The sequence below is a fragment of the Scatophagus argus genome, chromosome 1 (genome assembly GCF_020382885.2).
Source record: "Scatophagus argus isolate fScaArg1 chromosome 1, fScaArg1.pri, whole genome shotgun sequence".
NCBI lineage: Eukaryota > Metazoa > Chordata > Actinopteri > Scatophagidae > Scatophagus > Scatophagus argus.
This window is the reverse complement of record NC_058493.1, coordinates 19,497,999-19,522,964: the sequence shown is the minus strand read 5'-3', so window position 1 is coordinate 19,522,964 and position 24,966 is coordinate 19,497,999. Positions and strand designations below refer to the sequence as shown.

General features: G+C 41.7%; 3 protein-coding genes across 3 annotated transcripts; 1 reads left to right on the top strand and 2 right to left on the bottom strand.

Annotated features, from left to right (window-relative positions):
* The first annotated feature begins 273 nt into the window (after window positions 1-273).
* cmtm4 (CKLF-like MARVEL transmembrane domain containing 4) lies at window positions 274-15,962 on the top strand. The gene is made up of 4 exons (XM_046389880.1): window positions 274-1,152; window positions 7,741-7,917; window positions 13,075-13,173; window positions 13,491-15,962. The coding sequence occupies exons 1-4, from the start codon at window positions 967-969 to the stop codon at window positions 13,653-13,655; spliced, it is 627 nt and encodes a 208-aa protein (XP_046245836.1). The 5' UTR covers window positions 274-966; the 3' UTR covers window positions 13,656-15,962.
* Window positions 15,963-16,247: 285 nt separating this feature from the next.
* Window positions 16,248-23,098, bottom strand: cmtm3 (CKLF-like MARVEL transmembrane domain containing 3). The gene is made up of 5 exons (XM_046389891.1): window positions 22,772-23,098; window positions 19,479-19,634; window positions 19,271-19,366; window positions 19,005-19,122; window positions 16,248-17,935 (listed from the first exon to the last, which is right to left on the bottom strand). The coding sequence occupies exons 1-5, from the start codon at window positions 22,886-22,888 to the stop codon at window positions 17,907-17,909; spliced, it is 516 nt and encodes a 171-aa protein (XP_046245847.1). The 5' UTR covers window positions 22,889-23,098; the 3' UTR covers window positions 16,248-17,906.
* A 50-nt stretch (window positions 23,099-23,148) lies between these two features.
* Window positions 23,149-24,720, bottom strand: LOC124059654 (chemokine-like factor). The gene is made up of 4 exons (XM_046389867.1): window positions 24,551-24,720; window positions 23,941-24,096; window positions 23,737-23,832; window positions 23,149-23,508 (listed from the first exon to the last, which is right to left on the bottom strand). The coding sequence occupies exons 1-4, from the start codon at window positions 24,608-24,610 to the stop codon at window positions 23,398-23,400; spliced, it is 423 nt and encodes a 140-aa protein (XP_046245823.1). The 5' UTR covers window positions 24,611-24,720; the 3' UTR covers window positions 23,149-23,397.
* Window positions 24,721-24,966: the final 246 nt, after the last annotated feature.

The following is a 24,966-nucleotide window of genomic DNA, read 5'->3' as shown; positions in this document are numbered from 1 at the left end:
CTCGTGTTTTATCACTTGGTGGGACCATCCTGTGTTATAAGTGTATTTTAAAACGATAATAACTTTTATAGATAAGATTTAGATCACCGTAGTGATAAGCCCCGGGTGATAAAGTACAGCATAAACTCCATAAAAAGAACTTCAGCCAGACTGTAATCCTCTGGAGACAGAAATACATAAATAATTTCACCAGGCCTGGTTGGAGGTAAGTTAAGGTTACAGAGGCTGCAGAAAGAAGAGCCAGAAAAACGGGGGTGGGGGGACTGCAGAGTTCGGTCCTGTCGGCGTGGTTCCTGCTGGATTCGTTTTGCAGGCTGTTTGGGAATACTTACAAGGGGCGCAGAGCCTGCACAAGAATGTGCAGTTTTCAGAGGGGCGGAGACAAGCCTGCCTTGCATCCATAGCGAGTAAAGCGGCGTACGGGCAGCCTCATAGTGGGCTGCTGTGGGGAATAGCCTAAGTTCACAATAGGGAAACAGCACGGTTCTCTCTCGGTTCTTCTGGGCCATAATGGGTGGATGTTTTTCGGTCGCAGCGGCGAGTCACACGGCCCGATAGGCTTTCTTTTCCGCTGCTGTTGAACTAAACAGAATAGTCCATGTGTGAAGTGACACTGGGATTCGAACAAGTGACCCGCCTAACATAGTTATAAGTGCGGCTATTTTAGAGGGACGCAACACCGTAGCCCAGGAGGGCACACCGCAGGGTTTAGCCTGCATTAGACGGATACCAGCCGGATTGTTCAAGAGCACCTTCCGCGGCTTGTTTCCCCCGTGGGGTGGCTATGAAAAGTGGACAGTCTGGTTTGTTTTCTCTATCCACTTCCAGTCTGCATGGAACAAAGTGTGCTTTATGAAACATAACCTGCGCCGTGAGGTGGATCCAGGCGGTTCGTCAGCGTGGGCTTATATGTCGTAGTAATTTCTAGCCCAGAAGTGCCGCGTCTCTCCCGAAATCATCACCATCATGAGGACCACCGAGGAGACAGAGGGCTTTGACGGCGAGGCCTCCAACACTTCCATGATATCCGGGGCCAGCAGTCCGTACCAACCCACCACCGAGCCCGTCCATGCCAGGAACGTTTTGGGGGGGATAAGGTGGGACGTGGAGTACCTTAAGTCATACTTTGGGATATTAAAGGTGGTTGAAGTGGTAAGTTTGAGCGCCATGCTGCCATGTTTAGAAATGCATAGCCTCACAAGTGAGTAAAAGTATGACGCACCGTTGGTGGATTATTTACTAAATTGCCTCCAGCATATGGACAAAATAACTCCAATAATGTGTTGTCTGTTTTTAAAAGGTGAAATCGCTGTACTGCATGCTGAGCATTAACACAACCTTACTTATTACCTCTGTCCCTGAAGTGGTTAGCCCAAAATTAATATTATTCAAATACATATGGCTGCCCCCCCGTTGTGGTCAGTCAGGTTTCACGCAAACAATATGTTTCCTCATAACGTGTGAAGTTGTAGGGATGAGGCTGGTAAGGACCAAAAATATGAATTCAGACATGCTTGAACGTTGCCAACCTTCTAAATGTATATTTTTTTTTCAGTGGACTTTTATTGTGAAAGATACAGGTTGGTCCCAGCAAAATAGTACAGTATTCTCTCTTTTGCCATAAGCTAAGACCACATTAGTTTTGGTTTGCATGTTCATAAGACCACATATTGAGATGTGTTTAGCACCTGTGGATCCACTCAATAGTGCATTAAAAGTCCTGAAATTACTCTTGGGGAAAATATAAATATTACTATTTCTTTGTCTGGATGATTGTGGTCACTGAAAAAGCAAATTTTGTACTCACATCAGTACGCCTAAACCAGATGGCTGAGACAGAGACGACAACAAAGCAAAATGGACTCCCAAAGCTCTGAAAGTTCACCAGAGGAGGAAATATCTATCAAGCCGGGGTAATTTCTTTTTCTTGTGGTGCCAAAAACACTCAGACACAGGCCTGCACACTCACATGAAGTCGTGTGTCTACAACAGGGGGAACCAAGACGTTGAGGAAACTAGCAATTACCTCAAACAATGTTTGTGGGTAGCACAAGCAAACCTAAAGTCCAAACTGTTGAAGATGATTCTGCACAGTTCTGGCTTCTTCTGTTGCTTCAAGCTTTTAAAACGTCAGTTCAAGTCTGGGACTAGTAGGGTTTGAAAATGACTTTGTCAGTTTTGTGGGTGGCTGAGAGTCCCACTGGTCTTACAGAAGAGCTCAGTCAGCCCATGCTGCTGAGCACACCTGCGATGTTTACCTCTGTGTACGTGGGAAGTTAGGGATAGGACGCCATCTGTCATCAGTGTGGGAGCAGTTTGGAGAAGGCAGTAACTAAGAAGATTCACAGTCTTGATGTGTTTCCTAGCAAATGGATTCTTATTCTTCATGCATGCTGTCATGCTGGTGTCTGGTTTCATGGTTCTAACATGATTGCTTGTACATGTACCTGATGATCTAGTGGTGTTTCCTCTCCTGCAGTACTGTAGTAATATGGGCCCACAAGCAGGGATGATACAATACCAGAATTTATACAATAGTGCTAACTTGCATTTAGAAATCTAAACATCTTGTCCATCAAACCCATTTTCATTTAACAGAAGAAGTTCTTAATTTTTTAGTGTCGGCCAAACATAAGCAGCTGTACAAAGACTGGCTACTTAGAAAAATGTTCTTTAACTTAGGTACTAACAAGATTTCAATGCGTTGAGGCCTTTAACGCCAGCCTTAGATGCTCAGTGCATTTCGGTTTGCACGGAAAGGTATTTATGTTTAATAATCAGCTCCGGATTACAGTTTCTTTGTTGTTGTTTTTTGTTTGTTTCTTCTGTGCTTGTCTTTATCTTGTGCCCCTGACTGCAAACCAATTCTCCAATTTGGGATACGAAAATGACTTAACTGAACCCAGCAGCACATTTACCACCGACACCCACATATGCAGTAAAACATAAAGTAAATCTGCACTCGATATTCAAGGGCATTAATACAAATAAAATGCAAACGAGCCGCCGCAGTGCAAACATTACAAAGGTGCAGGTATACTTTATGAAGCCACAATGAATCAAACAATTGCACGCCCATCTCTGTGCCTGTAAAATACTACAGCTATGGTACGGCAAATGTAAATACAAATGTATAAGCAATATCTTAGTCACTGTTACTAATCTTCTGTTTTCTGTTCATATTTACTTGAATGGTTTGTTCAGCGCTGATGCCGACTTTCCAGTTTAAGTCGTATCTCCTTCACCGACAAGGACAAGACCATTGAAAGTCATCCAAGTTTATATTCACTGTCGCAGAGGAGGCCTACAGGGCTCACTGCCAGGCGTTAATAGCTTCAGTGGAGTGCATTTTTACTGCTCTGTCCTTTTATGATTGAATTCTGTGCCAGAATGATGATCCTATAGAAGTGATAGATGATAATGCGAAGCTGTGCGAATGGAAAGTTGTTCTGTGGCTGAAAGAGCAGCACTCGTGTTGTTAATAGCTCGTCTTTTTGCAGAAATCAGTTATATGAAGTCATGATGAACGTCAGTGTAAAATGACACGGTACAGCACAAGCTTCTTTAAAGATCCAAACACCTGTTTGTGTAGGGACAATGAATTCTGCTGTATGAAATACTGGTTGAATGTAAAGCTTCTGTGATGTTGTCAGTTTTGCAAATCAGCACTCAGTGGGCCTAAATGCCTCACCCAACCCCTCTGGTAATGTGCATGTGTCCTCATGACTCTATCAAGGTCATGTTTATTATATTACCTCCACAACCAGGCCTTGTTTGCCTTAAGGTGGTGGTTACAAACCACTCTGACCTTTGCATTGACCCATGTTTACTGAGAAATTCTCTTCCCTTCTGGGCTGATCAGTGGGCTAAGTACCAAGTTGTTGCTAGTGGTTGTTTCACACTAATGCATTATAGGATGAATGGATGGATACGAAGTCTGCCGCTGACCCCGAACTGATCAGAAACAACCCCCATTAGCGTGAAACCTGACCAAGGTGTGTCCAACCCGACAGCCTGTTTGTCTTTGTCGCTTTGCTCCGACTGGGTCAACAAAGTCCAACTGATATTCAACTCACGTCCATGTAATTTGATACCTTGCAGGGCCTGACAGCATATCAGTCAAACTCTCTTTGTTTCCCAGCAAGCCTTGTGCCTTCACGTTGAATAACAGTCCTCGTGATGATCTGTGAACCCACGTTTCCCTTTTTAAAGTACTATTTTAACAAGTGGTAATTAAATATTATGGCAAGGTGCTTTTTTTTCAGTCTGTGGATGTTGTGTAATGATGTTACCAGATGCTCCCACATGTCAGCGAGTGCTTCCTGTTCTGAGAGAGATGCCACATACTCTGTTCTCTTCTGGTTGAAACATTACTTATTGAGGGGAGCATGTAGGGGGACATAAAGACAACAAGAAAGTTAATGTTAGAATTTGCCTGCACATAATTACCTTATCGGCTGGGGTGCAATATAACCTGCGTTTAGGCTTCATGACTGTGGGCTGCTGTGGGAGTATATTCCACATTGTGGATGATTCGCTCTTTTTTTGTGCATAAGATCCCATAGCACTAAGAGTACAACACATAATGTTGCACAGTCACTGAAGCCTAGGCCTCTTTTCTCCTCCATTAATTTTCTGTCCTCAACAGATGGTGTATAAGAAGGGGATCTGAGTCCAAGAGACCTTTAAAGGCAACTAATAATTTGCATAATCCCAGAGATAAGGATGTCCATGCATGCGGGAAGGAGAAGAGAAAGATTGTTGATGTACATGATCATGCACCAATGCACACACAATGAACAGGTTGCGTAGGGGTAAAGGCTGACATAAAATCAGTGCTTACAAGATTATCCAGTGTGGTACTTTGTGGTCCCCGCCTCCTCCCCTGTGACCGCCTGACACCTGCTACACAGGGGCTTGGGGATAGCAGTATGCTTTCTTCAAGAGACATGACATCATCCCTCAGCCCAAGCAGCCCTCCACTCATGTTTGGGTGTAACCTTTTTGGTCGTATTACAGTTACAGACGTACTACAGTCCATCTACATGCTCTAATTTTGGGTTCAGCAGCAGTGCAAAATGAACCTTTTGTCCTGTTTTTTTTTTTTTGTCTTTGCTTTAGTGTTTCATTGGTAGTGTGACCGCAGGACGTGCAATGCTATTAGTAAAGAATATGCCACAAACGGGAGTTTTATGGTGACCTCTCACCAGTTCCAGTCATCCTGTAGCAACACCACACTTGTCAGAAACACGACACCCTGCTCATTAAACTGGATAAACAGGTTTGGCTGTTGATAGTCAGGGGAGAGGAGAAATGGCCTTTTGCTAATGAGACTGTTTTGTTTTGTTCAGTAGTGTCAGTTGCAAAAGGCTTTTACTTTGAAGCTTTTTCCTCGGATGGACACTGGAGCCAGATTAGCTCCTTAATAAACAAGGTTCAAAGTATTAGACACAACTGCTTCTGAGACTCTTAGAGACTTTGCTACAAAAGCAAGAAAGTTGACATTTGTCTGATCTCCAGAAAAAAGCTTTGCTGTATAATTGGCGAAGTTCAGCTACTCGTAGAAAAGCCCAAAATAACTCAAGTTCCAAATAGGCATAGCAAAATTATCAGAAATATGAATGAACAAATATTACCTGTAAGTCTGTTTTCACTTCTTCAATGTTCACGGATTTTGCAAATCATTCCAATTCTTACACCTTTAGAAATTATTCCTGTTTTGCACTCACATATAAACAGACAGCAGTAGGTGACAGCTCTTATTTAATCTCCATATAAAAATCACCTTGAACACAGCTTTGCATAGAGAGCATATTGGCCAATGATTTTTGTGTTTATGCTCGTTTGTCTGTATCCATCTGTTCACAGCAAGTCTTCCTGTCATGGAGGCAAACATTTGTCATTCACGTTGGAGCCATCAGAGGCTCCATGTGGGAGCACATCACAACACTATATTACGTCATGTATTAATTACCAATAATTGTTTGTGCGCTGTCGATACCTTCTATTTTAAACTGGTGTTCCATGACATAGTTTTAGTCCATTGCCTTGATGTTTCTCAGTTGTCAGTTTTCCCCAGTCCTTCTGTTTTATCTGATCATTTTGCTTGTATCATTTTCAGTTGCTTTTCTGTGACACATAGGCCAGTCATGTGATCATGTCTAATTTCTCACTGCCCACCAAAATTCTTTAGATGATCTGACCACAGCCCTAAACTTGTGCCTGAGCATTTCCTTGACTTTGTTTCCCCAGTCACCCAGAGGGAGTGGATTGGCACTCTGGTTTACTGATGACTTGTGAGTGTTAAGGCTCACTTTCTGCAAGATGGAATGTATATGGTGCTCATCCAAGCTCCTTGTTGTCAAATTAGCCTGGAGCTGTGAGACATTCAATGTCATGTTAATGCAGAAGAAGCTGCTGATGAAGCAGCACTTCAGTCATCTGTTCATGGAAGAAATGACAGAATTCCAAAGCTGATTAGGCAGTCACTCATCCGTTGACTGTTTTCAAAGTGTTTTCTGCACTCTTAGTGAGCTGAAACAAATATCCCATATGTTTTTTTTTTTTTGCTGATATTCCCCCTGTCTTCAGAGAAAGAATGTGTCCAAAAAACATTTTGTCTTTCCCAGTCAGGCTGTGACTACATACCAGTCATTGTTTTTATGTCTGTTTCTAAATCAGCCATGACACTTAAGATTTACTTTGCAGAAAATTAAAGAAATATCTCTGCACCTTTTGCAAATGAAGGAGAAAGAAAAGGAAAAAACGCTTTCACCACACCACATTCTTTAAACCTGTGTAGAATTTAATCTGCTCATGCAAAATGAGCCCTAGCAGTTTGAATGACCAAGAGTAAATCTCATTTAATCACATACTGTTGTGATGCAGTAAACAAATAAGGCATGCCTTAGTTGACAGTCAAACTGCCCTTCCAGGACCAAGTACAGTGAGTCCATACTGAGTCTGAAATATGGCTGTAAGCGAGTGTTCCATTTGGAAAAGCTCAAAACCTTCTTGTGGACTCTTTTGAACAGTTTAACCCCCAGTTATCCCTCAACTCGAAACCCATCATTATACAATTTATTATATCAGCATTTAATACAAAATGTCAACCCTGTCCCATCCAAGCAGGTCTAAACTGCTTTGAAATCAGCTGTTCCGGGCCTTGATATGTCACACTGGCATTTTCTTAAGGGCTCTTATGTCTCTGGGTCTTGGACTGTTCTGAGCCAATTGGTAATCTGCGTGTGGTTTTGTCGGGGTCTAGATGGCAACAGAACACCTAAGTCGCAGAATTCTTCTCATTCTGTGGTTTGCTGATGGATGTTGGCTGGATGGAGGCATCTTCTCAGGCTGCCAGGAGCAGGACTCATGAGATGTGCTTATGGCCTCTGGTCTATTCATAGGACAATTGCTTCATCATCTGGAAAGCTTGGAATTTCAGCACTAACAAGTACTCACATAAAGTTACAGTAAAGGCTTGACACAAATGTTTAAGAGCAGATTAACCAGTAAGCATTTATTATGAAATGTCAGTATTACTCAGCAATGCTAAAAAAAAATGGACTACTGGACGACTTTGAGGTTCATTCAGATTGCTGTCACACAAAACAAATGTGGTGTAATTGCACAAAGGTTTGACTGACATCACAGTCAGTTTAGAGGGTGAAACATTTAAAGTACACAGCACACGGCATACTCAACATCTCTTCTCTTTTTCTTATGTGACTTTCACTTCAGGTCTTGTCGCTTATTGGATTCATCTGCATAGAGACCATCATGATGTGCTCTCCCTGCGGAGGGGTCTACTTCTTTGAGTTTGTCAGCTGCAGTGCCTTCGTGGTGACGGGAGTCCTCCTCCTGATCTTCTGCCTCAACCTGCACACCAAGGTCCCCCATATCAACTGGAGCCTAACGGTAGGTACAGGGAGACAAAATGTGTCGCAGGACCACACTCATGATATAATTAGCTCAGTTTTGAACAACAGATTAGATATTACAAAGGGTCAAGTCAATTTTTATGCCACTAGAGCTACCAAAATTGGAGGCTGCTACAGCTACAATGATTTTACAAAAATGGCATTTTTAAGTAAGCTTAAGTAAGCTTTTAAGTAAGCTTATAATTGCAGCAACGGGACTATTGACATAGTTATTCACAATTGTCATATTGCTTTCACGTTTGACTGCTAGCGACATGCTCCATCTTCTTGTAATAGCTCACTGATAAGCAGTGGTGTGGCAAATGGTTAAAGAGATTTCAAAGGTCATAAGCCTAGCGTCATGTTGAATTCCCTTGACTAGGTTAATGAAAAAAACCCCAACACTTTAATATTCTGGTGTGTTTCGTGCTAATTAAACTAATGTTAGAATGCTCCAGTGACATGGACAAACTGTGATGGTGAACGTGGCAAACATTTCATTTATTAAACACCAGCTTGTTAGCATAGGTACTTTGAGCATGCTGACATTTGTATGTAGCAGCACTGATCATATGAGTACGACCTTGTTCCTCTTAACAAACAGAAGGGTGTAGCCTCCCTGTTTATGTGTGTCACTTTTGCTTTGCCTGTACTTAGATGTCTTCACAACCACATAATTAACACATTTTTCATGCTACAATTCTCAAAAATGTTGTGTTAATACTCCACCGTGAACCCGGTATTGAGTATCAGACCAAACCTTTTTCTGACTGCAGTTTCTCCCCTTGCTTGAAGTAGCCCTGTGTCTATTATCAGGGTAAGGCTCAGCACGAGCTCATTATATAAGTGAAGCTGTGAAGCTTTAGTGAGTATGGAACTGGTTAGGAGCGTATACACTCTCAGCGTTACCACCGGGATCTGCACTGTCAGCTGTGAGCAAATGAGCTGGTGGGTGTTCTCCAGCAGATACTGGTTGCCTTTCAGTATTTGCCTACATACACACATTGGTGTGTTCTGAGCTGCAGCCAAGTATCCTTTACAGTAGAGAATGGAAAATCAGTATTTCCACAGGCCACACAGTGTACATATAGTAGTAAAGTAGTGGATGTTAAGCCAGATGTCAAAATCCAACCAAAGCTATCGGATTGCTTTATGGTATCCTTGGTGTAATATCCCACCTCAGACATGAGCAGAGGTTGGGCTCCTGGCATCTACTTTTGGCAAATCAACGCCAAATGAAAGCTTTTTACAGTCTCTGAGAGGCGGTTCATATAATCTAAAATCCTCCTGTTCCATGTCTTTTGTGACGTTCCAGTCCTTTTCTTCTGAGGCTCACAGACCTTTCTCATGTCAGCTCTGACAGTGATTAATAGTTTTGAAATACGTTATTTGCATGTTTTACGTTATGTGCGTGTGTTTGTGTGCACAGGCGTGTGTCAAAGCAAGTTTGGTTGTGGGTTGCCGTCAAACCAGTAGCGGAGCATGTTCTTCTGATTGGTTAGACTCAGCAGGAAACACATTGTTAATCTCAAAGATATTGAGCCTTTTATATTTTGTAGTAAAGAATATACTGTATATTTGGAGGACAGGAAATTCTTTGTTTATGACACAAAAACTGCTATACACTCCTGGTTAGTAAAGTGTGGCAAAGACTTACAGTAGGTGTTGCTTTGCAGATTTCACAGACTGTCGTAGCTAACAAGCCTGTGATGCTCAGTTCCACTCCACAGTTGGAGGCTGCACCCCGTGCTGTTTATGTCTATCAAGTTCAAAGCTGTTCCAGTCAGATTGTGCCCCTGGGAGTTTCACCATGAGCAGGCATTTCAGAGTGTTAACCAACTATTAACCCTTCTTCTGCCTTCCTCCATTTCATATCTCTATACTGATGCCGCCGTTCCTCCCCTGTGGAGTGAGATCTTTTCTGATGTGGTTGAGAGTCTCAGAAGGAGGGTTTCGATTATACAATTACATGCTACATCCTGCAACTTACCTCCTAGGATGACTTTTGCAGTTTAGAGGGTGAAACACATGCTTTGACCCCTACTTCCTCCCTGCAAATGAATGCAGTCCTGGGACCTTGTTGTACAGCCACTTAGTGACTTTTAGGTTATACGTTGAACTTTGGAGTTTCGTTGCGTGGATGAGCTTGTTTTGGGCACCACCACTCAGTTTGTTGTTTTCCTCAGTCCCACTGCCATATAACTGCAGGTTGTGATGAGAGGGTCTGGGACAGAAATGGGGGAACCATGAGGACACACACACACACACACAGGGATGAACAGTCACAGCCTGTGGGGGAGGTAGCGTTAGTGTTGTGATACTCCTTTTAAAAGGAGAGCAACGGATTGAATAGCCAGTCAGTGTGCCTAATATATTCTGGTTGTTCTGTTCTGGGAACAGACAGTATGTCATCACACTTAATGCATGAATGAACTTATTTCAGAGGGAAGACCGTTGGTGGGTGCAGACTAGGCCAGCAACGGCCTCACACAAATCTACTGTCTGCTGTCTGTTTGTGTGACAGAAATATCTGTATGGACTACTGACTATTAAATTGTTCAAGTTTAGCTGCCATCAGTGTATGCAATCATATTTTATCTGTGCATTGTGTTTATAGCCTGTTTGGTTAGATAGCAGTTCCCATTCACACTGTGCCACAACAATCATCAGGTGTACTTTTTATCAGAATCTGATGGTTATGAGCCAAGATCAGATGTTATAATGGAGCGTCTTATTTCGATATCACTTATTTTCCATTCCTAATCAGATTTGTGGATGTTTTACCAGTCTGTGATTGAAGATTTGGCCGAGTTATGACAGGAATGAGGTGAGGCCAGCTAATATCGCTGCAAAAATGAGTTTACTAATGGAAAATACTTCAAGTGAAGGATTAAGATTTCTGATTAGTTTCAGCAGAATTTACCCCATGAACTTCAAGACCCAGAATGTAGTCTGCATGTACAGTATGTTCCAGTATGTGTATGTTAATCCACCTTTGTTTCTCTGTTTGACGCCAGTAATGATCTACATCTCTGCTGAATCCACACACACACACAGAGCTGAGGTTTGTGGTTATTATCAGCTGTAGTCATTAATCTATCGTCAGTTCAGACTGGAGACCACTTTACTCATGTTGTATTTATGTTACCTGCAAGTGGAATCCAATAAAAGCTTTCCTAGTTTTGACAGCTGAAGTTTGCCACCCAAGTAGACAAAATACATGAAATGCGTGTTTCCTATCTTTATTTGTCTTTTCAACTGAAATGGACGTGGATGTGAAAGCCAGAGAGATGTTTGTATGACTTCCTGCGACCGTCAAGAGAAAAGATTTCATAATTAGTGTTTTGCTGCGTCCTTTAAGGTTTCCATAGTTGCAGTCCAATGACTATTTCTGGCTTCTGTCATGAGAGCACAACTGAAATATAACTAGGACCACATACAGTAACATTATGTGCTTATGAGTCCACCATACAAGATCCTTTATCAGTGATATGGTTGCGTGTTATAAACATGGCAAAAATGTTTTTCTTGTATATATTTTTTTGGTTTTCAATTTTTCTTATATGTATATTTTTATTCAGCACCAGCCATGGCCTGAGGCATTATGTTGGTGCTCAAAGGTGACTGTGACTTCAAAAAACAGGATTTTAGCCATCAGTGCACTGAATGTCAGCGGAAAGAGAGAGAGGGTTCTAAAACTATGATACAAGCCAATAATAAGCCATAGAGTGGTTTGGTCCAGTCTGTGCCTGTGTTATTTAAGGTTTTACAGAGTGCTGGCCTGGTTAAAACAGGGAATGTGGAAAGGAGTGGAGCTCAGAGACTGAACTGACTGGATCTGGAGAGAATATGGGATCTTCTACACATGAGAACAAGAAACTCCAGCGTGAATATTCAGTATTTCCTGTTTTACCAGTTGGGTGAGATAGATGGGGATGTGTGTGTGTGTGTATGTGTTTGTGGTGGGTGGGGTTATGAATTAGTTTATTCGTTAGGTTAATAACGCTGGTGCACACTGACTATGCAAATTAGCATTACGTGTTATGATTTCATACTAATGCGTTACTGATTAAACCACAGGATGAGTGGTTGCATTGGCAAAGTTTTTATGCCTTGCAAAGCTGTCTATTTCATCTGCTGTGTGTGTGTGTGTGTGTGTGTCTGCTGAGCATTGTGTGTCATATGAGAGGCCATGTCTGCCATGATCACAATCACGCATCTGATCACGAGGGCTGTGCCCCGGTCTTGCTGAGCACTTCGTTATTAACCCTTCCCTCACTGTCTGCACTGCTGAACTCAGGAGTGTAAAACAGCAAAGTGCCTCTTTCATGCTCCTCACACGTAAAAAAGGTGGGGGATGGACAGCGTTATGTGTGTGCAGAGGGGGGTGTTTGTGTGTAATATGAGGTGCCAGGTGGCTTTTAAGTGTGGCTTTAAACTCATGGTGAAACAACAGGATTCAGTCAGGCTGGTTAGATGAGTGTGAGCAAAGTCTTCGTTTGTTTGTTCAATGTGGTACACGATCCAGGAGGTTCTACCAGGATGTTGTAGTTGCAAAGGCTAAAACAGGTTTAGACTGTGTCAAGAAAAGGCCTCAAATGTGTTTGGACTCAGGAAGAGACGAACTCATCTCTAGCAGTGGTATCAGCGTTGATACAGCTCCGTTGTACTTATGTTCAGCATTCCTTTTTCTAAATAACTTCAAATTTCATGATGACGTTAATACTTTAATGCTTAACAGAGTGAAGTGCACTGGGTTAACAGACGTGTGTTGCTGTGAGGGAAAAAGCTCCGGTGTGTGGAAAATGGTTCAAACATAGAACGCAGGAGGAATCTGTTGGAGCATTGTTGCTTTGAATGTTTTGGGTGAATTCATTTAAAACGTTAACTACTGTATGAAGAGGACTTTTTTTTGTATTATGTTTGTACCCCTCAAAACAAGGTATTCAGAAAAGTATTTATTTTAGTATTGGTACCCGTAACTCAAGTGCTGTTGCTGTAGCATTTAGCAGTTTCCAATGATGCCATAACTGAATGTGATAATGTTTAAATAGAACTGACACACCCGCTCATGTGCAGTAAGCGCTTAATTCCATGTTTTAGCGCTGACAAAATAATAACTGTTCACATTTGATGTTTTTGTGTCTTCCTGTAGGACCTGGTTAACACCGCTGCCAGCACCTTCTTCTTCTTCTTGTCGTCTCTTGTGCTGGCCTTCATCAACCACAAAACTGGAGCTGAAATAGCTGCAGTGGTGAGTATAGTCAGAGAACCAGCCTCTTTTGCCTACATGTACCAATACAAAACACAGCAAACCTCCTCTTATCATCTGATCGAGGTACATCACAAAGGATTTATAATTTACTGATGCACTAGAGGAGAGTCGGATAGCGAGGATGCTTAGACACATTCATCTCTAATGTCTGCTCGTGCGATTTAAGCCTAATATCAGTACTCCAGATGTTCTTGTGATCACTGATTGTGTTAAGTTTCATTTCAGCAACTGTATGCTGTATGCTGTATGCTTTTAGCTCCTTTGTTATTCTACTTCCCATTTCTACTTGCATGCAGGTCTTTGGCTTCCTGGTGACAGGTGTGTATGGAGTGAACACCTTCCTGGCTGTACGGAGGTGGCGCCTCGCCAGTGGCTGTCAGGGTCCGGCTCAGACCAGCGAATACATGCGAGCGCGCACGGCATCTCGTGGAGAAATGGAGGTTAGACCCGAGCTTGCGTGAGCGAACACAATCAGAGGGACTAAGGGAACGTCACTTTACCGGCAGCTGACTGAGATGGACTCTTCCCCGCCTTCACAACGGTATTTCACTCATGTCTCGAGTGGAATGGCCATCTCAAGTTCACCACCTGCTTTTGACTTCTCGCCTCAACACCTCAGCTGCGCTTTCCGCCTGCCCAGCCACTGAATTAATCTTAATTTCATAGCCGCAGATGAGCTCTGTGGCTTTGCTTTTCAGGCATCCAGACTTCAGCGACACACAAAGACTCTAAAGTGAAGAGCTCAGGTCAGAATTAAAGTGTTCTCTGTAAAACCTTTCATCGACACATCTTTGTAAATCAGCGTGAAGGATGACTTTCACACAGAGCCAAAAAGCCTGACTTCACTCCAGTTGTGCACGGACTCCTGTTCTGGCATACGTGTTGTTTTCACTGTGAATGCAGTCGAATAAAAGAAGGTCAAGTTTGCTTATTTCACACTGCTTCCTGTGAAGTTACTGTCCGTGAAGCACCATGACGTTGCTGTTCTTTCATCACCTTTGGCTTCTCCCAAGGCTGACGTTAGATATTTTGATCTAAAGACGACACAGACTGATTTAAAGACTACAACCTGTCACTCCTTCACAACTTTTATAAAAGTCTTTGTGATCATACGCTGCTATTAAGATTTTCCTGCCAGCAATTGTACAATAACAGCACAGGGTCATTCTAAACTGCAATAAAGATGGACAGTCCAACAGAATGTGAAAATATCACTTTTTGCAACACAAATATAAATCGCAAATGTGAGACCAGAACAAAAAAACTTTCCATTCCATTTGTTTTATCCCAGCTTGTCCATATACTATCCAACCAATATTCACACTAGCATTCTTACATTTGTAATTCTCAATTTTTAGGTTTATGTTTTGCACATATCCAAGGCTTCGGATAACACAAAGTGTTTACGGTATGTCAGTGAGACTCATTTTGAAACAAACACCAGATCAATGCCCCAAGCCTATACTCTGCATCTCAGGTACTGACACACTCCTCTCAATCTTTGACTCTTGAAAAACATTTGAAATGAAATCACAGGGTGCCTCGACCTGAACGCTGTATCTCTTAATGCCTTCCTAATCATTAGACGTGAAATGACTATCATAGAGAGGAACTGATACTGTAAGTGAAGAGAAAACGAAGTCACGGGAAGGTGGAGACAGGTGTGGATGGAAATGCGGTACATTCAGCATTATTATCACAGCTTTCCCTCCATATTAGGCTGAATTAAAATGTCTCATTATGTGTCTACATTGCGTCATCGCAGCACAGCTATTTTAATGCTCATGTGTACAGAATGCAAATCATTCATGTTTTTCTGCTCAGCCAGTGCAGGAGGCTTAATCTTAAAATTTGCATTTCAGTGTGAAGGAGGAAATTTCAGCTGGTTTATTACCTTGTTAGTGCTAATTGCTAATGTATTGAATCTTCACTTTGATGTGTGTGTTTTGGTTGTTGCTTGAGTATACTGGATACTGGACTTCGGTGAGATTGTGCAGATTCTAACTTGACTCTATGGCTCCCTCTCCTGGTCTTGATCGAAAATGTATTCCTTGTGACTTCAGTGGGCTGAATGTCCAGTCAGATGACTACAGTGGTGTGTTTATAAGGAGAGGAGCAGAAATGTATTTGACTTTGGGTCCAGATGAAAAATAAAAACTGTATGGCTTCTTAAACAGCCTGAACGTGTCCACACTACACAGTATGCTTAATGAATCAGGCTTTTTTTTCATGTCCTCAGTAACTTAAATCAAGTACAACTTCGATTCTGAAGTAGTTTTATGGATAGACAATCATATTTGTTATTCTGTCTGTCATTTACATTGATGAATTTGATTCTGAGTGATGTAAAAATATTCACATAAACATTTGTAAGGTAGACTTTGCTGCACAATCATGCAAGTGCATGATGCTATTTGATAATATAAACTGACCAGTGTATTTGTCACATAACAATATCAAGCTGCAAATATATACACCTTTATGCTACAATACATATTGTTATGAACTATTTGTATTTATGGGGAAGAGAAGAAACGTTTTCTGCGAGTTTCCACATTGTTCTATAGACATCAGAAGCAGAAGATGATGAGGTGAGACGTCCTTCTGCTTCCTTTTTAATTCTGTGTGCTTTAATGATTAATGATTACAACGAGGTCGGTCTTGTACAGCATGGAGACGTACTTAAATGTATTTTTGTATTTAAGATGTTGACAAAAGGCTTCACGTCAGTTTTATGTGACAATTTGAATAAAATAATTTGGACATTATATTGAAAATAGCTCAGGTGTTTATTTAAATATTCTTTTGCACAAAGGCAAAATGGTAAACAAAACATATATTTCACCTGTGATAGTTCTGCACGGGGCCTCGTATAAAATGCTCATCTTGACCATAAGATTATTTTAAACTTCTTTATGTCCTTTAAAGTGGTATGATTGAGTTTTGTTGCTGTCCAGTGAAAATCACGAATACGCAGATTTGATGTTGGATTTCCTAAGAGAAACTGAAGGATTAAATGTTTATGGATAAATAAACCATTTAAAACACAATCGGACTGTCTGAAAAATACAAAGCGTACATGTTTTTATTAGCTTGGAGACACACTCATTTTCCAGGACGACATTACATAGACTTCTTGGGCGCTGCAGATGTTCACATATATCTCTTTTCTCAGCTTTAGTCTCAGTTTACTGACAACAACTTATGCATATTTCTGCCTGGGCAACATTCAAAACAAAACCTGGATATAAATGAAGACACAGAAGCAACAAACTATCAAAACCCTCCCACAAAAGGCACCACGGAGAGTAACTACTGGATGTGATTGCAACTTTGGAAGTGTTCTTCTAACTATTAACATGCCAGTCGAAATTACACATGGAAATGAGAAATGAGAGGTCACTGATGCCAATTTTCAGTCATCCATTCTCAGTTCGCTGTGCTGTTGTTAACACTCATGTAGTGCAGTGTACATTAGATAAACAGTCACTGTGGCGTTCAAGTGTGCCTAATCTCTCAGTAGTGGCAGTGAAGAATCAAACATTCGCGTGCATGCAGAGCTGATGAAAAAGTGAACAGGCGACCAAAACAAGACGCTTTTCAGTACAGAAAAAGATTCACATATTGGATATTTAGCATTTAACAAGACAACAATGCATTAAGTGGTTATAAGTGGCTTCAACACACTCTTATTCAGACACATGAAGGTTGAAAGAAGAAGCACATACAGCAGGCAAACTGAAACTTAAGGCTGTCGAAATGTGGGTTTAAGTTCAATAGGTTTCATCATTTCTGTTGCTTGGATTCATGATACCTCTCCAACATAAATAATAAAAAAGATTGGGAATTGCAAATGCACAGTCCAGAAGAGGTTGCTATGCAGTACAGTACACACTCTTGTAGAGTTAAGACGAATGGACAGAGGTTGAAACCAGCCAACCTGTTTAGCTGTTTTTCCTGCTCAATGCTTACAACCAGCCTGTTCTTTTGTACTCTTTGTTCTTTAAGATAATACTAGAAATGCGAAAATGATGAAGATGTCCCTCGTGTCTTTCCTTTTTTTTCTTTTTGTGCAGCACTTCCAATAAAAACATTTTTGTCACAACACAAATTATTTCTTCATACTCCTAAACAACATTAATTTAGTGTTGGCGATCAACGTGTCTGTAAAAAGGGTGGCAGTACATGTGCAGAAGTCAATATCAGTCACTATTTCAGATTTAGACATACGCTCCCACATGTAGATTGTACAAAAAATATGCCTAAAAACATTAGGAGACTGAACAATTTCACAGCTTTATGTTCATTTAAGAATCAGGTTTATAATGGCATTTATTTATTTTTTCCCAATTCACCTAAAACTCTGGATATGAGTTGAGAGTTGTGATGGCCTGTAAATAAGTCATTTAGAAATACCAACATACTTGAAACTTTAGACTTGTTTCCTGACATGATTATTGTGTAAAAGAGATTTATTCATCTGGTTCAAAGACTCATATGGAGAGTCCCCCCCAACTACCTTTAAATGCATGCGATAAACCAACAACAATCAGTGTGGGTGAAATCGATGTGATTTCTATTGTACTCAGTATTACTGTAACCTTGCGGCATGTTGAAACTCTTGCAGACGGCAGCTTAGCAAGTGGCAGTTCCTCCTGCAAAGGTTCACTTTATATGCTCAAACATATCCAATACTGAAGATCCATTTGGTCTCAGTCTGAATCAGAGTCTGAAAATTCATCTAGAAATCAAAAGTGAAAAAAAAAAAATCATTATCAGAATGAGCATTAATTCTCCGTGTGGGCTTTCTTCACATAAATAAGTAAAACTGCATGACAGTAACAAATATGTTGCTCTTGAAGGCATTTCTCTGTTTTTTTAAGCATTGAGATGACATGACAGACTGGCCATGATATTGCAGAAAACATTAACAGTTCTATTTTCATACCACTGAACAATATGAGCAAACTTTGACATATATCAGCTTGTTGTTTAAGAAGCTGGTTCACCCTCTCACCCTCTCCTCTCACTTCCCTCTCGGGGGTGTCAAACAGTGCAGATAGATTCAATTTTATTTACTTAAGTCTTAAAATATCAGACTTCTGAAACTTACTGCTACCTCTGCAACGCGAAGGAGGTGAAAGTATTTCATCTGTGGCACTAAAATTGACAATTTAAAAAAAAAACAACAAAACCTGAAAAAAAGTCATATCAAAGTGAAAGAGGCTAAAAATAGCATTAATTGAACGTTTAAGATGTCTCTCTGTGCTGTAACTTGCACACTGTTTGGTAGTCCAACGTGGGTAGGAAGGAAATGAAACACAAACGCAGTGCCACGTCTAAGTCGCGCTCTGCAACGTGAACTCAGCCTCCCTCAGTGAGCTTGTTTGCATCTCTTGAGGCTGCTTGAAAATACACTTCAAATATGCAACTCAGCACTACAAGATTTAAGGGTGGGTTTGCTTAGTGAGGAAAAAAAAATAAAGAAAGAAAAAACAGACAGAAAGTTTTGTGGATCACCCAGAGTAATTCAGATATCTCCAAATCTGGGCAAACAAAACCAGAACTATGTGCCTGAGTACAGTAAGTGAGAGGTAGAGGACTCTTAATGTATGGGCAAGTGAAAAAATATAAACAGAAATGTCCAGTTTCAGATACGTACAACACACACACATACGTAATATACATTCATCCGTGCTGTGCTCACTGACATGTAGTTCAAGTAAGCGGATATCCGAATAAATTCACTTACATGTGCATGTATTGGATGTCATTCTAAAATTGTGTGCCCTCTTGTAAAACTGTATTACCTTGCTGTCTCGATGGCTCTTCATTGGACTCCCCTCCTTGCTTTAGGAAATCAGCCAGCTCATTAAAAATGAGGTAAAAATCTAAAGCAAAAACGATGGTGGCAATGAAGCCAAATATCTGTGAAAACAAGGACATTTGACATCATTGAGTGAAAAACTGGCAGTGATGTTGTCGGACGGAGGCTCGGTGTGCTGCATGTGTTTAGGAAGGCCTGAGTTTATGGTGGTGCAGTGCAGGCTATGACAAGTTTAAAGGTCAGCCTTACCCCAGCAGCCTTAGAGGAGCCATCCACATATTTGGACACTGCAATTATGGAGACGATGAAAAAGATAATGGAGGCCGTCACACATCTCATGAAATCCTTCGAGACAAACGAAAAGAAAGGTCATCATGAGGAGGAAACATCCGACTTAACGGTCAAAGTTTCATTCATATGCCAAACATTAAACTTTTCATTTGAAAACTGCTCTCACCATAAGAGGCCAGAGGAAGCCTTTAAACCTCTCGTTGAATTTGGTGGAGTAAGCAAACAGCAAGAAGAGAGCAGCCAGGAACTCCAGCAGGGGAACCGTCACGAAGGCCGACGCTGTGGATGCCGCGAAACACACAAATGACACAAAGGACAGAACCTGCAGGGAAAAAGAGAGATGGAAAAGTGAGAAGAACTTGTACTGTATGTTGCAGTCAATGAAAAGGTTAAGACGAGAAAGCTCCAACAAAGGGCAAATTCAGCTCTGTGTTTTCCTTAGGGATCGAAGACTTTTAAGACGAGGCGGAGGAGGCGCTCCGTTTATGTGCTAATACATGTCTAAGTGAGCAGCTTGAAGCTAAAGGCAAATTTACATTTTTAATCCAACTGAGAAATAAAATGACGTTGACTCGTCTTTGATCCCCCAACCCCGCCCCCCTTTAAGATAACGTTACACTGCCCTGGAGCTGCGAGTCTGTGTGAATTACAGCTCCAGGCCCACTTCCTGTAAGGAGATACAGCTGTGAAAAGGCACTGTTAATTCACACAGGCTTGTACACTGTTACACTGAATCCCGCTAGTCCTCTCTCGCACACAAACACACTTCTGTAAACACCCGCAAACACAAAGCTGCAATAATGAAACAAGATGTTGAAGCGTGCCGTCTCTGCAGCTAGATAGTTACAATGCAAGTGAATGAGGCTGCCCTGTGTTTTGACCTTCTTCATTAGAGGGGCTGGGCGCACCATAATCACTGCAAATGACAGCAAGTCCAGACCCCGTAATCTCAAGGAGGCCCGGCCATCTTGTCTTTGTCTCAGCCAGTCATCCTACACTGCCCTGAGGTTAGGAACTCCCCCTGACTGAACCCAAACTGCTCCAGCTGCTGCTCCTTAAAAAAAAAAAGAAATGTTGCTACTGAGCAGCATCCTGTCATGAAGCCTTAAGATTTCGCCATAATAAGACAGCACCTACAGGTAAAGTCAGCCAGTCAGTCCCCTGCCACAACTCCAGCAGCAGTTTTACTACATTACAAAAGAAAATCACACATCACATCAGCGAGGCAATCGTTCATCATGTGGTTTATTGTAGTAACACTGATGGGCTGCAATTGTTTCTCAGTCGATTGATTAATTGAAAATAGTGAAAATTGAGGGGAGAATGGGGGGGCTTCCCCAAATTTCCAGACTTTAAGTATCCTGCTTTTAGGATCAACAGTCTAAAAGCTAAAGATGCTCTATGTATGTTGAAATAAAACAGAGAAAAGCATGTTTTCAAAGCATTGCCCTGAAAAGGATTTGTCATATGAATATGGATGGTAGTCAGTCTTGCTGTGAGTGTATGTGTGGGCTTTTAAATTCACAAAAAGTCCAGAGAAACTACAGCTGAGAGCTTAGAATTCTGACACCTAACGTGCAGACCATAGTAACAGCTTGTTTTCATTTTGAAAACATTTCAAAAGCTGTGAAAATGCTCCTTTTTGCGGCACGTTCAGTGTGCTGTGATAAATACAGGGTGGTCTGACACACTGTGTATAATAATGCATGCTCAGCAGGATATGTGTCTGACTAATACTGCCAAGAATGGTAAAGCTACAGGCTGTGCTCTCTCTGGAAGACAGCCAAGTACAGTGACTGATATAAAACTGCCTGTTAGCTTTAAATGAGATCAACACAGTAAAAGTGTGGATATTATACTCCGAGGGGAACAGCTTCACAGCCACATCACGGAGGCTGCACACTCTATGAAATCACATGTAGCTAAACCTACCGTACACTCAAAGCTAAAAGCAAATTATTCCCAATTTACAGCTGTGGATCACCTTTGAATGACCATTTATAGTTCATCTTTTAAATGCATCAGTTCATCAAGGGACAACTGACTCAAAAAAAAAAACTTACCTGTGGTAGAAACACACTCAAATACAGTGAAGATACAGTGAAGATGCTTTTTTGTGATGCTGAAAAAAATCCCCTCCTCATGTTTGGCCTACAATAGGGGAAACATGGGGAGGTATTTTCTCAATATTTATCAATTAACCTAACCATTTAAGGTCAAAGAAGAACCATACATTGTGATACAGTAAATCCTGTGCTACCTCACACTCTCACCACACACGCAGCAGGGTTTGAGGTGATAAAACATACACGCACACACCCCTCATCTCGTGATCAATTTAGTAAGTAGAATATGACCTACATAAAAACTAGTCCATATACTGTCTTTTTCTGTGTGAAAACTCACCTGTATTCATTTCCTTCAAGCACAACATTATCTTCTTTATTCATTCTCTGTGATTTTTAACTGTTGCGGCCTTAATTTCACAGGAGGCAGCTCGCCTGACACAAACTGAGTCTCACCACTCTATGCAACTTTAAACCAGGTGTGTGTACTGTATAGTGAACATGTACCAGACGTACTTCTGCTTGTCTACTGTCAGCAGAGGACAGTGATTTTGCTTATTTAGTTTTCCAGAAGCGTTTCACTCGAGGCCTGATGATCAGAGTCACATTGTTAAACAGCAGTAAAGAGGCTATATTGTGTGTGTGTGTGTAAGGGGGGCCTGTTGAGCTCTGCGTTCTCACACAGTGAGGACTGAGCTCCAGGCTACATGCTAGGGCAACATAGTGAAGGATGTGACTGTTGGGACGATGACTGTTCTCTCACAGTCCAGCATGAGCCGACTGCCACATGACATAAATGTGAGGGTCCATACAGCATTCCTGACTGCAAGAGGACTCCTCCGTGGATGTAATGCATTATGTTGGTGACCCCCCCCCCCCCTCCTCCACCCACCAGCAGGACACCAACCCTCACCTCTAACACCATCACACAGACACACACGGACCGGAAAAAAAGCAACTTCTCCTCTATGAACTTTAATACCAGCTGAAATGGATTCATGTACACGTTGGCACAACACTGAGCTCAGTCTGGATTCCTAACAATGAACATATCAGTGCTCTGCTCTCCATAACTCCATAACTCCTTATGAATGTTCACTGCAAGTTTACACCATACTTGTTTTACACCCTTACTGCTCCTCCCTTTACTAACGGAAACCTTGTGACGGGAACTGATTCATCTTATATTCAAAATGACAGTAAAGCAACCCGTTGAATATACGCAGGCTATAAAAGCGCATTAACGCAACACGTCGCTATGGCTGCCTTAACAGCAAATAAAAGTCTCCAAAATAACGCAGCAAGGGCTCTGACTTTTGTGCGCCTCGGACCGAACCACAGCACAGTAGCAGCTCCGATAGTTTCAGGAGTGAATCCTCTGGTCATTTCTTACCACTTCAGCAATAAGCAGCATGCCTTTCCTTGAGGTGGCGAACTCCTTGCTGGGAAGAAGCGAGAGCAGGACAGTCTGCTGCGGCCGATTCGAGTCGGGAGCCTCGATGTCCCCCATAGTTTAAAAGAAGCCTTGAATTCTCCTCAAACTGCAGATAGTCCTAACTTCTCGGAACGTAGCAGATTCGGGGGCAAAACAACAACAGAGAAAAAAAAATAGATATGTGGAGGCGTGAGGCTTCTCGGAGGTGGAAACGGAAACAATGACAGCGCGGAAACGCTGCGCGAGTTCCCAAAAAAGCGCAACATCTGCTTTCTGCAGATGTGAAATGTGATGCCCCCCCTCCTTCCCCAACCAACACACACACACATCACAGGGAAAATAAAGGCTTTATTCACATGTGTTAGTTTCCATATGATTTGTGCAGTTTATGATTTTATTTTTAAAAAAAACATCTTTCAAAAGTGCACCAGTTTGCACGGCAGCTCGGAGGTCAAAGGTGCTGCAAACTCGTGCATGCGTTTTGAGACGCATAAGCTGCAATAATTTCTGACTGATGATGTGGGGGGGTAAATCAGCTGTGATGCTGACGCTCCCATACACTTCATATACTGTAAATGATTTATTCACTGGTTGTCTTGATTTTGGGTTGCACCTCTGCGACTGTTGAATGTGACGTTCCTGAAAAGCATGAAGGTGTCCACACACAGCAGCCCAGTTGTCAAGATACCAAATACCTGCCAACAAAATACATGCATCACACGTCAGCACATCCACAGCCAGGGGCCTAGTGTGTGTTTCGCGTGTGTGTCATGATACATTTGACAAAAGCTGCATCTTCTAAAGGACTTCATATTGTTGGACCACAGCACACGTATTGTTTGGATATTTAATTCAACTGACTGTATACACGTGTTAAAATTGTCCCACGCAACTGAGACTGCAGTTAAAGAATTATTTCTTACCCCTCCAGCCACTGCGCCTGCGACAGAGTGTCTGGTCAAAGCCATCAAGCTTAAGACAGCAAAGTAGACTGCAGCAAACACCGAGTTGAAACCATCCTGCAGAAAAGAAAAGAAAAGAGAAGAACACAGTACAGCAGGCTATTCAGCACAAGGTCTACAAAAACTCAAAGGATGCTGTGATGTCAGGCTGTAAACTTCACCCACAATAAGAGGCCAGAAGAAGAACGTCACCATCTTGTTGACTTTCAGCGCATACAGTAACACCAGAAATAAAGTGATCAAAAACTCCAACCCCATTGCTGCAATGTACTTTGGTGTGTATGCTACAGTGAAACACACAAATGCCACAAGCAGGGTCACCTAAAGGGCAAAAGAGACAGAGTGCATGAGAAAATGTTATTACAAAAACAAAATCCTAAAACCTGTATTGTAAAATTTAAATAGAAACGGTTGTTGAACTGTAATACAATGATTCAAGATTCGACACTCATCGCCTTCCTTCATGCAACGTGTTCCACATTCCAGTTTAGAGAAAAGAGGAACTGCGTTTCCACATCTCCCTACACGGTTAACTGACAAGGTTTCTCCTTTAGCCTCTAAAATGCTCCTTATGTTAAAGTGAGCAGCTGCCATCAACAAGCCAGCTCTGGCATCGTTGTTAACTAAATCTTATAGCAAACTTGTTGTGCTACTTCGTTGTTGCCTCTTGCAGGGTCTCTGCGTGTGTGCGTGTGTGTGTGTGTGTGCAGGATGTCGCACTTCTGCTGCAAACCGAAGCATGTTCAAACTTAAAGTGATGTGAAAATATTCTCACCAGCTCAGCCACTTTCAGGATTCCCCTTTTAGATTTGAAAAAAGCCGTGTCCACATCCATGGTGAGATTTTTTATTTTGAAGCTCTGAGGTGATGGTGCGAGTTCATTTGCAAAGGACAGCTCACTCTGTTTGGTTCCTGAAACAAGCAATTTCCTTTTAGCGGCATAGGAAATGACTGTTGGTGAAAATATGCGCAATATTTTCACACCAGCAGGCACTTTCACTGCCAGTATTTTGTCAAACTTAATGGAGACAGTTTGGTTCATTTTAATTCTAAAACTGAAGACCAGGTAGACAATAATGCCAACCTTTCTTTATATCATGACAAATAAATGAGCTGCAGCAACATCTGAGCGCAGGAATCCAATAGATTTTTAAGTTTTAGAGTTTACTCACTGAATTCATGGTAAAATTA

Bases quoted from the DNA above. Each gene is read 5' to 3' on its own strand.
- cmtm4 (XM_046389880.1), top strand. From the start codon at position 967: ATGAGGACCACCGAGGAGACAGAGGGCTTTGACGGCGAGGCCTCCAAC. The intron at 7,918-13,074 runs GTAGGTACAGGG...GTCTTCCTGTAG, and splicing joins ATATCAACTGGAGCCTAACG to GACCTGGTTAACACCGCTGC. The intron at 13,174-13,490 runs GTGAGTATAGTC...ACTTGCATGCAG, and splicing joins GAGCTGAAATAGCTGCAGTG to GTCTTTGGCTTCCTGGTGAC.
- cmtm3 (XM_046389891.1), bottom strand. From the start codon at position 22,888: ATGGGGGACATCGAGGCTCCCGACTCGAATCGGCCGCAGCAGACTGTC. The intron at 19,367-19,478 runs GTGAGAGCAGTT...TTTGTCTCGAAG, and splicing joins GCTTCCTCTGGCCTCTTATG to GATTTCATGAGATGTGTGAC. The intron at 19,123-19,270 runs GTAAGGCTGACC...TTGTTTTCACAG, and splicing joins GCTCCTCTAAGGCTGCTGGG to ATATTTGGCTTCATTGCCAC.
- LOC124059654 (XM_046389867.1), bottom strand. From the start codon at position 24,610: ATGGATGTGGACACGGCTTTTTTCAAATCTAAAAGGGGAATCCTGAAA. The intron at 24,097-24,550 runs GTGAGAATATTT...TTTGCCCTTTAG, and splicing joins TCCTGAAAGTGGCTGAGCTG to GTGACCCTGCTTGTGGCATT. The intron at 23,833-23,940 runs GTGGGTGAAGTT...TCTTTTCTGCAG, and splicing joins TCTTCTTCTGGCCTCTTATT to GATGGTTTCAACTCGGTGTT.